We start from the raw sequence: 15,110 nt of genomic DNA, 5'->3' as shown, positions 1-15,110 counted from the left end.
CAAAACAGCATGGTACTAACCCCACATAGATCCATGGAACAGAACAGAGAGCCCAGAAATAAACCCACTTTTGTACAGTCAAATAATCTTTGACAAGGTGCTATGGTTTGAATGTCCCCTCCAAAACTCATATTAAAACTTCATCCCCAGTGTGACAGGATTGAGAGGTAGAGCCTTTCAGAGGTGATGGGATCTGTGAGGATTCAGCCCTCATGAATGGATTAATCCATTCATAAATAAATAAGTTAATGGATTAAGGGGCGATCACACAAGGGGAGCTGGTGGCTTTATGAGACGAGAAAGAGAGACCTGGGCTAGCATGCTCAGCCCCCTCTGCATGTGATGCCCCACGCCATGGTGGAACTTTTCCAAGAGTCCCCCCCAGCAAGAAGGCTCTCATCAGTTGCATCCCTTGGACCTTGGACTTCCCAGCCTCCATAACCATGATAAATACATGCCTTTTCTTTATAAATTACCCAGTTTCAGGTCTTCTGTTATAAGCAACATAAAATGGACTTAGACACAAGGGCACCAATACACGGTGGGGAAAAAGCAGTCTCCTCAGTGATGGGAAAACTGGATATCCCCATGCAAAAGAATGAAATTGCACCCTTATCTCACCCCATGCAAAAAAAAAAAAAAATCAGCTTAAAGTGGATTAAAGATCTAAACATAAAACCTGAAACTGTAACACTGCTAGGAGAAAACATAGAAGAAAAGCTTCTTGACATTGGTCTCGGCAATGATTTTTTTATGGCAGTAAAAACACAGGCAACAAAAACAACGTAAATGAGACTACATTAAATTGAAAAGTCTCTGCACAGCAGAAGAAACAACAAAATGAAAAGGCAGTCTACAAAATGGGAGAAGAATAAGCAATTTAAAAATGGAAAAGGGACCTGAGTAGACATTTTTCCAAAGAAGAGCTACATATGGCCAATGGGTTTATGAAAGGTGCTCAACACAACACCACTAGTCATCAGGAAACGGCAAATCAAAACCACAGTGAGCTACCCCCGTACACCTGTTAGGATGGCGACCATCAAAAAGCAGGCAGATAACTAGTGGTGGGGACAATGTGGCGAAAAGGGAATCCTGGTGCACTGTTGGTGGGAATGTATGAAACGGGTACAGCTGTTACGGAAAACAGTATGGGGACTCCCAAAAAAATTAAAGATGGAACCACCATAGGATCCAGCAATCCTACTTCTGGGTGTTTATGCAAAGGAAGTGGAATCTGGATCTTGAAAAGATCCCTGCAAGCCCATGTCCACTGCAGCACTGTTCACAATAGCCAAGATACGGAATCACCCCAAGTGTCCCTCGACAGACCCACGGATCGAGAGAGCGTGGTGCGGATACACAGCGGAGTGCTGCTCCGTCTTGAAAAACAAGCAGATCTTGTCATTTGCAGTAACCTCAATAAACCTGGGGACATTATGCTAAGTGAAATAAGCCAGGCGCAGAAAGACAAATACTGTGTGATCTCGCTTATGTGTGGAATCTGAAAAAGCCAAACTCGTGAAAACAGAGAGCAGAGCACTGAGTGCTGGGGGAGGGGAATGAGGAACCAGGAGAGGACGATCAGGGGCTGCAAAGTTTCAGGTATAAGGCGAGTAAGTTCTGGAGCTTTGAGGTACGGCATGAGGACCAGAGTTAACAATACTGTATCGCACACTCAAAGTTTCCTAGAATAAATCTTGTGTTCTCACTACAATAAAAGGGGGTCACTATGTGAGGTGATGGATGTGTTCATTAGCTTGATGGTGGTGATCACTTCACAATTATCCATAGATCAAAACATCACATCGTACACAGTAAATAGATACAAATTTTTTGAGATGGGCGTCTCGCTCTGTCACCAAGGCTGGAGTGCAGTGACACAGTCATAGCTCACTGTAGCCTCAAACTCCTGGGCTCAAGCACTCCTCCCATCTCAGCCTCCCAAGTAGCTGGCACTATAGGCATATGTCACCATGCCTGGATGACTTTTTAGTTTTTGTAGAGATGGGGTCTCACTATGTTGCCCAGACTGGTCTGAAACTCCTGGCCTCAAGGGATCTTCCTGCCTCAGCCTCCCAAAATACTGAGATTCCAGGAATGAACCACGGTACCTGGCCAATAGATACAATTTTTATTTGTCAATTATCCCTCAATAAAGCTGTGGGAAAAGGTTAAAAATACATACATTTAAATTTAAAACTTCCATGAAGGTTTTTGGTTTTAGGTTTTAATCATTTCAATCTTCTCACCATCTGGAATTTTTTTGGTGTAAGATCTCTATGAGTTACGGTACAAGCTCCAGGAACTAAGTCAAATTGTCTTATCCCTTAAAAAAAGGAATATTTATTTCTCTCAAGACACACTGAAAGTCCAACAGGCACCGCTTGATCCAAGAGCACAAACGACGTCCTGGGGTGCTCTGTTCCACCGGTGCTGGCTCCATTCTTTGGCAGGTCTTCCCTAAAAGGTAGGAAAACGGCACCGATGGCCACAGGTGCATTTCCCGCTCAGTGAGCCCAGGCAAAGCTGGTGTCTAACAAAGGCCTGGGGCCGGCCCTCATCAGACAAATGTGATTGGTGCAAATCTTTGGCTGACCTGTCCAATGAGGGTCCACCCAGGCCTGTTGGGATGTGTTGATTGGCCAGGTCTGGGCCACATGCCAGCTGGATGGAGGGTGCACGGCTCCCCAGGGGAAGGAGGCTGTGGTCCAGGCCATCAGCTGTCCAGCACCATGCCTGGGTGGCCAGTCTTCTCCCCGATGATCTGGATGCTGTCTCCATCACAGACGGAGCTTCTGTCTGATCTGGCACAGTCAATGCTGAATTCCCCTCATTAAGGTCACTCGCAGTGACACTCAGGTACATCCCAGTGGCTGGCAAGGCTGAGGCTCCCTTGTCTCAGCGACCTGCCACACTGCCTTTCAAGAGCCTTCCTGGCCATTCTGAGACTATTTCCCACTTGAATTGTAGAGTCCGTGTGTCTACGCACATAGCTCTCGTGTTTTATGGGGACTGGATGTACAGAGGTGATCTCAACGGGTCCTTCTGTCCAGGAAGGGGCCTGTCCTTGCCCCTGCTCAGTCCTTCCCTCACCCCGGCAGCATCGCAGCCTTTCCTCCGAGCCCCGCGCTGCTCACGGACGTGCTCCCTTTGCTTGTCGTGGAGGTGGGGGCAGCTCCTTACCCAGAGAGGGAGAGATTACAGGAAAGGACACCATGAGCCAAAGCCCTGCTTCCAGCTGTGCGTCTGGGAAGAGAAGGCTGGCCCCGGGAGTCAGGGAGTCAGCATTCCCCTCACCCCCCAGTCCTACTCAGCTTCAGTCTCCAGGGTGGACAGGTGGGGGATGCGGGGGAGGGCCACACTCCCTCTGCAAGGCGGGGCTGCCCTGCCTCTGTCCCCACACACGGCCCTGCGGCAGCCTCTGCTCCCTCCCTCTGGAAACTGCAGGATCCTTCCACAGGGGCAGCCAGGGGGCCGGGGCCAGACCACCGGCCCCGGGGCAGCTACCACCGGCCCCCAGAGGTAGCTATTTTTGCCGCCCGTGTCGGTGAGGTTGGTATTTTAAATGTTTTGACATTTAAAATCTGTGTTGGATACATTGGTGCTGTTTAAACTATCCCCGGATTGCAGTGACTCACAGGGAATTGATTTGTCTCCTGAGACTGGGCCTGGCCATCCCCCGTCCCCGCTCCCAGCAGCCCGAGTGGGAAGAGGGAGTTTTTACCTGCCCCCAGTCCCACCAGCACCTTGTTGTCCTGCAGAAGGTGGACTTCAGCCAGAGCAGCAGAAATGAGGGACGTGGGGCAGCCTCAGATCCAGACACCCATGCAGGGGAGGGCAGAAGAGACCCGTCGTCCAGCCAGGGTCAGCAGCAGTGGCAGTGGCTGTCAGGAGCCCACACAGGTGGCAGGAGCGAGGGACGCGGGGCTGGCAGGTGCAGGACGCTGCCTTCCGGGGGTTTGAGTGCCCCTTCTCCATGCATGTCTTCTGATCTGTTAGCAGAACTCTGCTGAAATGGAACATGAGGGTGAACTCAGGCTGCCTCCTCCCTGAAGGCCTCTGAGTGCTTCTGAGTGGAGCCGGGAGCTTCAGTGGGAGCAGGAAGGACCTTCAGAGGTGCCTCAGCCAGTGCCCAGAGGGGGCCAGGGAGAAAACCCACCGACATTCCCACGACCCGGCACCTCTCAGTGGCTGCCCTGTCCCATGGCCACCGCCGCCTTCATTAGCGGGACACGGTGAGGATTGTCCTCACTGGGACCGTCCTGACTTGGACTGTTGAGGCCACACGGCTCTGCCCTCCCTGGTGGGAGGAGGTCGGGAGGGAGGTGGCCCCTGCAGCCCAGCCCAGGGAATCCCACGGCAGATACTCCTGAACTTTCTACTGAAATCACAGCCACGGGCTGCAGAGCCAGTACACGCCACTTCTCCAAGATTCCCAAAAGCTTCTTGGAATCAGAAATTCAGCATGAGGATCCCAGGCAGCTTGGCAGAGAGGGGGCAGCCTCCGTCTCTGGCACCAGATCGAACCCGCAAGTGCGGAAGCCAAAGGCACCAAGATCTGGCTTGCAGAGAAGAGCATCTTACAAAGAATCCAAGGCCAAGGAAGGTTTTAAAGCCATTGATGGCTGTTATTCCACTGCCCCGGGGAGGGGTGCCGGTTTCTCCACTGGAAGCTGGGCCGTGGCCGTCCTGGCGGGTTCTCCTGCTGCGCGACCACAGACGCATCCCCTTCCTGTTCTGAGCAGCAGCTCTGGTTGAGGAGGAGGCTGGGCCTCTGAGCAGCAGCTCTGGTTGAGAAGGAGGCTGAGCCACTGCCCCATCTGGGGAAGCCATGGCCACACTGCCGGTGCCTGCAGAGTCACGTCTCAGCCAGGAGTCGCAGAAGGAGCAGGACTCAGTTCGGGCCAGGCTCAGATCCAGGCGCAGCCCCTCCTGCGCTGGAGTCTTTGGGCAGGACCTCTAGCCTGTCCAGGACTTGGATCAGGTGCCGAGTAGCTGTGATGACCCAGCCTTGTGGGTTGATGTGGAAGCTAGAGTTGGGGAGCGGGGCTCCAGGTGCTAATAACAGGGGCCCCGTACCTTTCAATGCCCTGAGAGGTAGCTGGGGTGGGCGAGAGGAAGGGGCTTCTATTAGTGTGAGCTATCAGGACCTAAGAGAACCGTCTGCACACAGCTGCAAGGCCAGAGCTTGGCTGTCCCACAAGACGGGCCTCGGATGGGGCAGCCACGTGCTTGCGGGCCTCAGCCATAAACACAACGTGTCCAGACCTGGGAACCAAGAGCCCAGGGCCTTTGCCACAGCCGGGACACCCCAGTGTTTGTGTTCCTTGCTGTGTATAAGTGGGACCCTCAGGAGGGGCCCATGAAGGTGGGGCAGTCTGTGAACTTCTTCCCAGTCCGAGGCAGGGTCGGGAGCAGGCTGAGGGCCAGCTTGGAACAGCGGCTGGGGTGGCTGTGTCTTCCGGGCAGCTGGGATAGGGCCGGACCTCCTGAACTTGTGTTGATTGAGGGCCTCGCACCTAGCAGGCCTGACACTCCAGCCAGCACGGCAGGCATCCCAGGTTGGGGTGCATGAGTCCCGCTGCTGGCTCTGACGGCCTCCCCCTTCCTCTCCGCAGGTCAACACCTTTATGTCCTTCATATTCCCCATGGTGGTCATCTCGGTCCTGAACACCATCATTGCCAACAAGCTGACTGTCATGGTACGCCAGGCGGCCGAGCAGGGCCAGGTGTGCACGGTTGGGGGCGAGCACAGCACATTCAGCATGGCCATCGAGCCCGGAAGGGTCCAGGCCCTGCGGCACGGCGTGCGCGTTCTACGTACGTAACCTCTGGGCCCTCCAGGGGCGGGAGGCAGGCCAGGGCCAGCAAAGGCAGCGAGCGCCGAACCACCCCAAGCCTGGGCAAGGTTTAAAGACATAGGGATGGAGCTATCAGGCCAAGACCCAAGGGTGCCAGCTCCCCCCAGGGGTGAGTGCCATTCTGCACTCCATCCCTGCATCTATCCATCCATCCTTCCTTCCCTCTATCCATTCATCCTTCCCTCCATCCATCCATCCTTCCTTCCCTCCATCCATCTACCCCTCCCTCCTCCCTTCATCCCTCCCTCCATCCAACCATCCCTCTCTCCCTCCCTCCATTCACTCCTCTACCTCTCCCTCCATCCCTTCCTCCCTCCCTCCAGCCATCCATCCCTCTCTGCCTCCCTCCTTTCATCCCTCCCTCCCTCATTCCATCCCTCCCACTCTCCCTCCCTCCATCCCTCATTTCATCCCTCCCTCTCTCCCTCCCTCCATCCATCCATTCCTCCTTCCCTCCCTCCCTCCCTCCCTCCCTCCCTTGTTCACATTCTCCAAGCAGGACTTGGAGAGTGTGATGGGAATAGGAGAGAATGAAGCCCTTCCATGCCTGAGACCCAGGTCTTCAGTTTGGTTTGCCTGAAGCATTTGGCTTGAGCTCCTCCCTGGTGCTGGCCCATTTTCAGGGCTTGTTCGAAGATGTGGCCAGTCACAGGAGAGGCCCATAGCCAAGTATATGACCCTAAGGGAGCCTGGCTCTGGGCTCAGCCTTCCCTGCTCATGGGAACCAGCCAGAGCTTTGGACACAGAGCCCTCAGGGCTGGTGAAGCCCAAGGTGTGGCCCACACAGCAGGGCAATGCCCATTCTGTCGAAACCCTGAGGACCAGCCCCAGCTCAGGACTGCTGGCTTGCCGACCTCCGAGGTGTGTCCTGGGCCTGGCGTGTGCCTGTTGTTTTCATAGCAGCCATCCTAATAGATTTGAGGTGGCATCTCGTTGTGGTTTAGATTTGCATTTCTCCAGTGATTTATGATTAATGATTAATAACATCTTTCATGTGCTTGTTGACCATTTGTATCTTCTTTGGAGAAATATCTGAGTCCTTTGCCCATTTTTGAATTGGATTGTTTGTTTTCATGTTGAGTTTTAAGAGTTATACTCTTTTTTTTTTTTTTTTTTTTTTGAGACTGAGTCTTGCTCTGTCGCCCAGGCTGGAGTGCAGTGGCCAGATCTCAGCTCACTGCAAGCTCCGCCTCCCGGGTTCACGCCATTCTCCTGCCTCAGCCTCCCGAGTAGCTGGGACTACAGGCGCCCACTGCCTCGCCCGGCTAGTTTTCTGTATTTTTTAGTAGAGACGGGGTTTCACTGTGTCGGCCAGGATGGTCTCGATCTCCTGACCTCGTGATCCGCCTGTCTCGGCCTCCCAAAGTGCTGGGATTACAGGCTGGAGCCACCGCGCCCGGCCAAGAGTTATACTCTTGAGGTTAACTCATTATCAGATGTGATTTGCAAATATTTTCTCCCTTTCTATGCGCCGACTTCCACTCTCCCGATGGCATCCTTTGATACACAGAAATTTAGTGTTTATGTTGTTCAATTTATCTACTTTTTTCTTTTGTGACCTGTGCTTTTGGTGTCATACCCAAGAAATCATTGCCAAACTCAATGTTGTGAAGTCATTATGTTTTCTCCCAGGAGTTTTATGGTTTTAATTCTTATGTTCAGGTCTTTAATCCACTTCAAGTCCATTGTTGTATATGGTGTGAGGGGAGGATCCACCTTCATGTAAGTGGATGTCCCGTTTTCCTAACACCCTTTGTTGAATAGACTGTCCTTTCCCCACTGAATGGTCTTGTTGAAGATCACTTGACCATAAAGGTGAGGGTTCCTTTCTGGGATTTCTAGTGTATTCCCTTGGTCTATTTGTCTATCTTTAAGCCAGCACAACCCTGTAACTTTGTAGTAAGTTTTGAAATCAAGAAGTGTAAGACCTCCAACTTTATTTTCTTACAAGATTGTTTTGGCTGCCCAGGATCCTTTGAGATTTCATATGAATTGTAGGATAGATTTTTCTATTTCTGCAAAAAGCATTCTTGAAATGTGATAGGGATGGAATCTGTAGAGGGCTTTGGGTAGTACCGATACCGTAACAATATCAAGCCTTCCAATCCATGAACATGGGATGTCTCGCTGCACCTCCCTCAGGCCATGTGTCTCTTTCTCTGAGGCCATTATCTCTCTGTCTCTGAGGCCACGTTTCCGTCTCTGATCCAGTGTGTACCTCCCTGAGCCCATGCCTCTCCCTTTCTGAGCCTGTGTCCTGTCTCTGAGCCTGTGTCTCCCTCCCCAAGCCCACGTCTCTCCCTCTCTGAGCCCGTGTCCTATCTCTGAGCCCACGTCTCTGTGCCTCAGGTGCAGTGGTCATTGCCTTTGTGGTCTGCTGGCTGCCCTACCACGTGCGGCGCCTCATGTTCTGCTACATTTCGGACGAGCAGTGGACTCCGTGAGTACTGGGAGGTTGGGTGCCAGACAAGTTAAGTGCTCCCAAAACAGTGGGTGGGTGTGGCAGGCACTGCTGAGAGGACCCACTCAGGACAGGGGTGTGGTGTGTCCCCCGGTGAACCCCTGGGCAGGGGTGTGCTGTGACTGGGGCCGGGAGAAGGCCATGATGGGATAGGTTCAGGGCAGGGACTGTGCAGGCCAGTCTGGTGCAGAGAAGGAAAGTCGGTCCTAAGAGAGATGGCCCAGGCAGTTTCCTGAAGGTGTAAAGAGAGACATCCCTGGTTCTGCTGGGGACATGGTGGGGGTGTCACCTCCTCATATGGGAGCTGTCAGAGCCCCAAGGCCACCCAGGTTGGACCCACAGGGCTCAGCCTGGAGTTATACTCAGGGCTGTGACTTATGGCAGCAAGAGCTGCAATACTGACAAACTTTGCTTATACAGCAAAGTCAGCAAAGGGAAAAGACACATGGAGTGGGGTCAGGGGGAGACCAGATGCAGTTTCCAGGGCCCCCTCCCAGAGGAGCCTCACGGGACGATGTGGGGGCTGATCACAGGGGCACCCACTGCCTGGCAAAACCCCTACTGTTTGCACCAACAGTTCAGGTGCAGGGAGCCCCCCTCATCCGAAAATGGCAGAGCCTTCCCAAATCCAAAGCCCCAGGCACCAGCCAGAGGCCAGCCTTGCCGGCTGGCTGTCCTAAGATGGCACCTTGGGACCTACTTGTGAGCTGTTTTCTGTGCAGTGGGACTGCCAGATTCCAGAATAACAGGTTCCTTCCAGTGACAACCACTGGGGAGGGCGCACCTAGGACCAATGTGGGGGAGAAGGCACAGGCAACAGAGTGCGGCCACCACAAAAGCTTCTGAAACTCGGGACTGCCTGGTGGTAATTGAGCTGCCTGGTGAGGGAGGAGGGCACGGTGTGTGGCTGCTGGGGAGGCGTGGAGGGGGTTCCTGCCCTGGCTGTTTGGTTAGGCCAGGACCAGCCGAGCCCTGGACACTTGGATGCACAGAGCTGTGAAGGGCAATGCAGGCGGCCGCAGGGAGAGGCAGGGATGGACAAGCAGAGTCCATGCCCCACCTAAAGAAGCCCAGGCTGGGCAGGAGCACAACCAGAACTTGCAGCTGCTCAGGAGAAGCCAGACCCTGGAGTTAGTTGTGAAATGTCCCCATGTGCAGCCATTCTCAAGTGGTGTTTTAATTAGCATCTGAGCCACCACATCCCTCGGCCACTGTGGCCCCGGCTGTCACCCCCGCCTTGGGGCCCTCAAGAGCTCTGTCTGGGGTCTGAATGCCTCCTCTCCCTGCAGGTTCCTCTACGACTTCTACCACTACTTCTACATGGTGACCAACGCACTCTTTTACGTCAGCTCCACCATCAACCCCATCCTGTACAACCTCGTCTCCGCCAACTTCCGCCACATCTTCCTGGCCACACTGGCCTGCCTCTGCCCTGTGTGGCGGCGTAGGAGGAAGAGGCCAGCCTTCTCGAGGAAGGCCAACAGCGTGTCCAGCAACCACACCCTGTCCAGCAACGCCACCCGCGAGACGCTGTACTAGGCCCTGCGCCCCAGGCCGTGTCCAGGAGGAGCCTGGCCATGGGTCCTTGCCCCCGACAAACAGAGCAGCCCCCACCCGGGAGCCTTGATGGGGGTCAGGCAGAGGCCAGCCTGTGCTGGAGTCTGAGGCCTGGGACCCCCCCTTCCACCCCCCAACCCCTGTTTCTCATCCGCGTCTCCCGGGCCTGTCCCCAACTCCTCCCCACCCCTCCCCCATCTCCTCTTTGAAAGCCAGAACAAGAGAGCGCTCCTCTCCCAGATAGGAAAAGGGCCTCTCACAAGGAGAAATTAGTGTGCAGCCAAAGGCGTTTTCTTTGTTCCTGGACTAATGGATGGTTCCAGTGAAGGAAATGAAAGGTGCTGTGTGGGGCTGGGCCTCTGATGTCTGGGCTGCTGTTCCCATGTCCACATCTCTGAGGCCTGCACCCCCTCTGTCTAGCTCGGGGAGTCCAGCCCCAGTCCCACAGGCTCCGTGCCTTTGGGCCTTGCCTGCAGACCCTGCCAGGCAGACCCATGCCCCCCTCCTCAGGCAGTTCCAAGAAAGCCCCCCGACTCTCCCCTTCAGGCCTGGCAAGCTGGGGGCCACTGCTGGGGCCAGGGGTCCCTCCCACCACCCTTGCCGCAGGCAGCCGTAGCCCCCAGAAGGGACCATGAGCCCAAAAAGGACAAAAATGGGTTGACCTGGAATCGCCCAGACCTCGGCCTCCCCTCCTCCCTCCCATCTTCTCCCAGGCCAAGGCCCAGGGGCTCTGCTGGGACACCAAGTGGGAGGGGGCTCAGGCCTCAGCCTCACGATCTTTAGCTGTGGCCTCTCAGGCTCGACAGAAGGGACACCAGATCAGGGGCCTGGTCTCCTGCACCTGCCCACGTGGCCATGGCCAGGACGGGGTGCGCATTCCGTGTGCTCTGCTTGTGGCTGTGCAGGCTGACGTCTGGCAGCCATGCCCAGAGCTGGCTTCAGGGTGGGGCCTTGAAAAGGGGAATGTGGGACAGGGCCGATGGTGCCTGGTCCCTGAGTAAGACGCCAGGTCCCAGGAACTCAGGCTTCAGGTGAGAAGGAGCCGTGCGTCCAGGCATCGCTGGCCGGCAGCCCTGGGCTGAGGCACAGACTCATTTGTCACCCTCTGGCGGCGGCAGCCCTAGCCCCAGCCTCCAAGCAGTTGAAAAAGCTGGCGCCTCCTTGGTCTCTAGGATCCAGGCTCCACAGAGGACAGGACTGGCCAGGCCCCTGGCTTAAGAAGGTTGCCTGAGCCCAAGAGAAGACATTCCCAGGAGAAGCTGGCTGGGACCAGCCAGGAGCTGGGAGCCACAGGAAGCAAAAGTCAGCCTTTTCTTCAAAGGATTTCCATGTCTCGGAGCAGCCTTTGCCCAGGGGAAGTGGGCTCTGGGCAGGCTGCCTGCACCGGCCATGTGGACCTGGGACCCGGACACCTGATCTTGGGCTGTGTTCAGCCACTTTGCCTTCTCCAGACTCAGTTTCCCTGTCTGTGAAATGAGAGTTGAATGCTATAGTATCTGCAGTCACTTGGATCTGGCTGTTGAGTTGATGGGTTCCTTGAGCCCCACAAAATCCCTCTCCAGCCACAGGACCCTTCGGCTCACCAAGAACAGGGCCCAGGGGAGTCAGGCCCATTCGCTGCACTTCCTATCAAACCTTGCCTCCCACAAGCCTTGTCAGCCAGGCAGCCCTCCCAGCGACCGAGGGCCACCAACCCCAGGGAAACAGGGCGAGCACAGAGGGACCTTCCTCCCCCACAGAGCTCCCATAACATGGTCTGCTCTGGACAGAGGAGCTTTGCTGCCAGCCAGGGGGGTCCAGAGGCCAGTGCAGCCCCTACCCCTGCTCAGGAGTGTTAGGAGTGGGCTCAGAGTTTAGCAAATGCTAAGGCCCCTCAGGCTGGGCTCTGAACGTGGACCTGGACTCGGAGCCAGACAGGGGAGCCTCAGACCCTTCTCTGGGGCTCCTGGACCTTGGGCCATAATTTCTGAGCCTCGGTTTTCCCGTCTAAAAAACAGGTGTGGTCGTTCTACCCTCTCACCTGGATGGGACTGTTCTGGAGGACACACCCTGGAACAGACAGAATGGTGTCTCTCAGGATGGTGCTCTGAGAAAGGGCAACGTGGACGCCGCACTGCCCCGTAGACGCAGGATCTCCAGGGCGGAGTCTGTGACTGTGACTGTGACTGAAGTCGGTTTTTCCTATTGATGTTTTTATGCTCCTCTCTGTGCACTTGCTGTAGGTAGGGACACATGTCCACGCACCACAGACGCACCCACGACACCTGATCTTATATCATTAGCTTGCGGCCAGGTCACGAGGTGTGCCCAGAAGCTGGCCCTGCCTGCCATGAGTGCGTCGGTCATGGAGTCTGGAGCCCCTGAGCTGCCCCCGGTGATGACGCAGCCCCGTAGCTCAAACGCCCACCCCCACTCCCACCATCTGCAGTTGATGAAAACAAACCCCTATCTCAATAAAGGTGTCCGAAGGGCCCTGGATGTGGACTTGAGTGTTGAGGGCCTGCACGTGCCCACCCACTCATTCATTCGCTCATTCGTTCATTCAGACACACACCGACGCAGCAGCCAGCCTGCACTGGGCCTCTTACCAAACACCACAGGGCTTTGGCCCCAGAGGCTGGCGAGTGGGGGTGCCAGGATCCCTCTGCTCACAGCCCACCCACCCTCCCTAATTCTTCAAGGAGCAGCAGACCTCCTGCAGGGCCTAGTGACCACTGGGGGGCCTGTGTGGGCAAGTCCTCACCGTCTCCTGAGCTTCAGTCTCCTGATCTGTGCGCTGGACACAGAGGAGGCTCAGTGAAGCGGGGAGCCCGGGGTCCCATGACCACTCAGCTCAGATCTCCATGGCCCCCTCTAGCCAACCCAGGGGTCCTGTGGTTGGTGGGGTCATGGCCCAGTCAAGGCCTTAGCAGTGGACAGATAGGCCTGGGTGCAGTACTGAGCCTCTGGCCTGGGCCCAACCCCGTGCAGGCCACTGAGGAGACAGAAGATGCAGCTGAACCCTCACCCCAGGACATCTGCTCTAAAAATGAGGGTTCCCAGGCACCTCCCAGACCCACCGTTTCCGATTCTCCCCTGCCAAGGCCCTGGTCATTCTACATCCCTGGATGGGCGGCTCTGGCTCTCTGCTGTGCTCCCTTTTAGGGCACCAACAGCTTTTCTCCTGCTTGCCTGAGCCTGAGCCACAAGAGGCTGGTGACAGCAGAATCTGCAGGGTGGGGCCCTGGAGTCTTTCTCACAAGCCTCCTGGACCTCAGGATTAGGCGTGCTGGGCTCACCCTGTGGAGCTCAGCAGAAGCAGCATTTGCTTGGGCTTGAACAGTCCAGGAAGGCTGCCTGGAGGAGGAGGCAGGTGGGCCGGTGGGAGGCAGAGCCTGAGCAAGGGAGAGGGCAGGAGTGAGGGGTCTCCCCAGGGACATGTGGGGCTCAGAGTGGCTGGAGAGGAGAAGGACAGGTGCTAGGGGAGCAGCAGGGGAGGGAGAAGGTGGGTCGGGAGCTTGAGGGATTTGAGCGCCCATGGAGGGGCTGAGTAGGGCCCTGGCGGGAGGCAGAGGGGAGGAGCCTTGGGGCCCCCATGGTCAGGAGACTGCCATGGTTCCTGGCTCCTGGTGGCAGGGAGCACCCCTTTCTGAGGGGGTCCTCTTGGCCATCTTCAGCAGCCCTGGCCCTGCCTGCCCCTCCCTGCAGCACTTAGAGATTCTCTAAGTGTTGTTTTCCTGTGCCTGGGGGCTCAGGACTCCTTCCTTTGGGGGCAGTCAGCTGGCAGCAGGGCTGGGAGGGGTCTGGGTGAGGGTGGGGAGATAAACTATAACCCTGATCATCTCATGGGGTCTTGGCACATGCTGCCAGGCCCCTCCCTCCCAGCACCCAGCACACACCTTCACCTGCCCTCCCAAGGGGCGCTGCCCCAGATCCCCACCAGGCTCAGCCTGTCCTTGTCTGTGCTAAAGTGTTAGTGGCCACAGCATCTCCTGGTAACAAAGATCCCCCCACCTTCACCCAAAGGACAGCAAAAACACAGAACAACCCCACCCAGCCTAGGGGCAAGGTCCCCCACCTTCCTCTCCACACCGCACCTGCCCAGCTCGGTCCCCCACCTTCCTCTCCACGCCGCACCGGCCCAGCTCGGAGGTGGGGGTGGCTGGAGAGGGGACTCCTGGGCCCCTGAATCAGAAGAGGCTGCAGGGTCTCTGGGAAGACCCTGTCACCCAACAGCTGCTCTCTCCAGGAAGCCTTAAATCCCCGACAGAGGAAAGCCCAGAGCCAGAAGGAGGCCGGATGGGGTCAAGGAGAGCCTGCTGCCTTGGGGTCCCCCTTCCCCTCGGCTGTGTGTGGTCACAAGGTGGGCACAGGGAGAGGGCACTCACCATGTGGAGCCCCTGGGGGGCCTGCGTTGTGCACCCAGAGGCTGAGTGGCGAGCGCTGGGTGAAGAGGGGATGCCAGCTCTTCCCTATTCCCCAGGCAGCACAGCACAGCTGTGAGGGCACAGGGGCTGACGCACAGAGTCCTGGGCCGAACTCCAGCTCTCCACTGTGAGCTGGGACATGGGATAAGGTGAAAGTTAGCACTCAGGGCCCTGCCCACAGGACCAAGGTTGGCCCCGCCAGGGGAGCTGGGAGGGAGGCGGAGGCTGCCTTCCTTGGCTTTGGGCCTTGGCGGCCAGGCCAGTGTCCCTCCTGGCCCAGAGTGGCACCTGGACCCTCGACTGCTGCCCTCCACAGGCTCCCTGCCTGAACCTGTCCACACCCCCAAGCCTTCAGAGGAGGACGGTGGCCCAATTCGTCCCCAGGGTTTGACACTCCGCAATGTTTAAGGTTAAGGAACTGGTGTCATTCATGAGCCTCGTGCCTGGCTGCCTGGCTCCTTCTCTGCCCTGGTCTAGTCTGAGCCCCCTCCACCAACCGCAGAGCCTGGTGCCACCCCTCCTGTCACTCTGGAGGTGGCCCAGGGTGTAGCACTGCCTGCAACCAGGTCCCTGCTGTCCTCTCCACTCTTGAGCCTCTCTCCCCTCCAAGCCTCTCCCTGGTCTAAACCTCCCTCCCCTCTGAGCCTCCCTCCGAGCCCCTCCTCCCTCTCCTCTCTTCTCCCTGCCCCTCCCTCTCGCAGCTTCCTCCCTGGAGCTGGGGGCTGTCTCTCTGACTGCATCTCTGGAGGAGGAGGAAGAGGATTGAGAGATAGGACTTTAAGGGCAGATTCTGCCAGGCATCGCCCGGGAGCCCCGGCTGAA

The 15,110-nt window shown here is 56.5% G+C and overlaps 1 protein-coding gene across 1 annotated transcript in view; it reads left to right on the top strand.

Moving 5' to 3' along the window:
- NTSR1 (neurotensin receptor 1) overlaps nt 1-12,366 on the top strand; it is a 53,971-nt gene extending 41,605 nt beyond the window's left edge. The window contains exons 2-4 of the mRNA XM_025400031.1: nt 5,622-5,823; nt 8,214-8,304; nt 9,615-12,366. Of these exons, the coding sequence (XP_025255816.1) occupies nt 5,622-5,823; nt 8,214-8,304; nt 9,615-9,864 (543 nt within the window). The 3' untranslated portion in view covers nt 9,865-12,366. The remainder of the gene's footprint in view (nt 1-5,621; nt 5,824-8,213; nt 8,305-9,614) is intronic.
- Nucleotides 12,367-15,110: the final 2,744 nt, after the last annotated feature.

This window comes from Theropithecus gelada, chromosome 10 (genome assembly GCF_003255815.1).
Source record: "Theropithecus gelada isolate Dixy chromosome 10, Tgel_1.0, whole genome shotgun sequence".
Taxonomy (NCBI): domain Eukaryota; kingdom Metazoa; phylum Chordata; class Mammalia; order Primates; family Cercopithecidae; genus Theropithecus; species Theropithecus gelada.
Note: the sequence above shows the minus strand (reverse complement) of the source record. Positions and strands in the feature narration are given on the sequence as shown.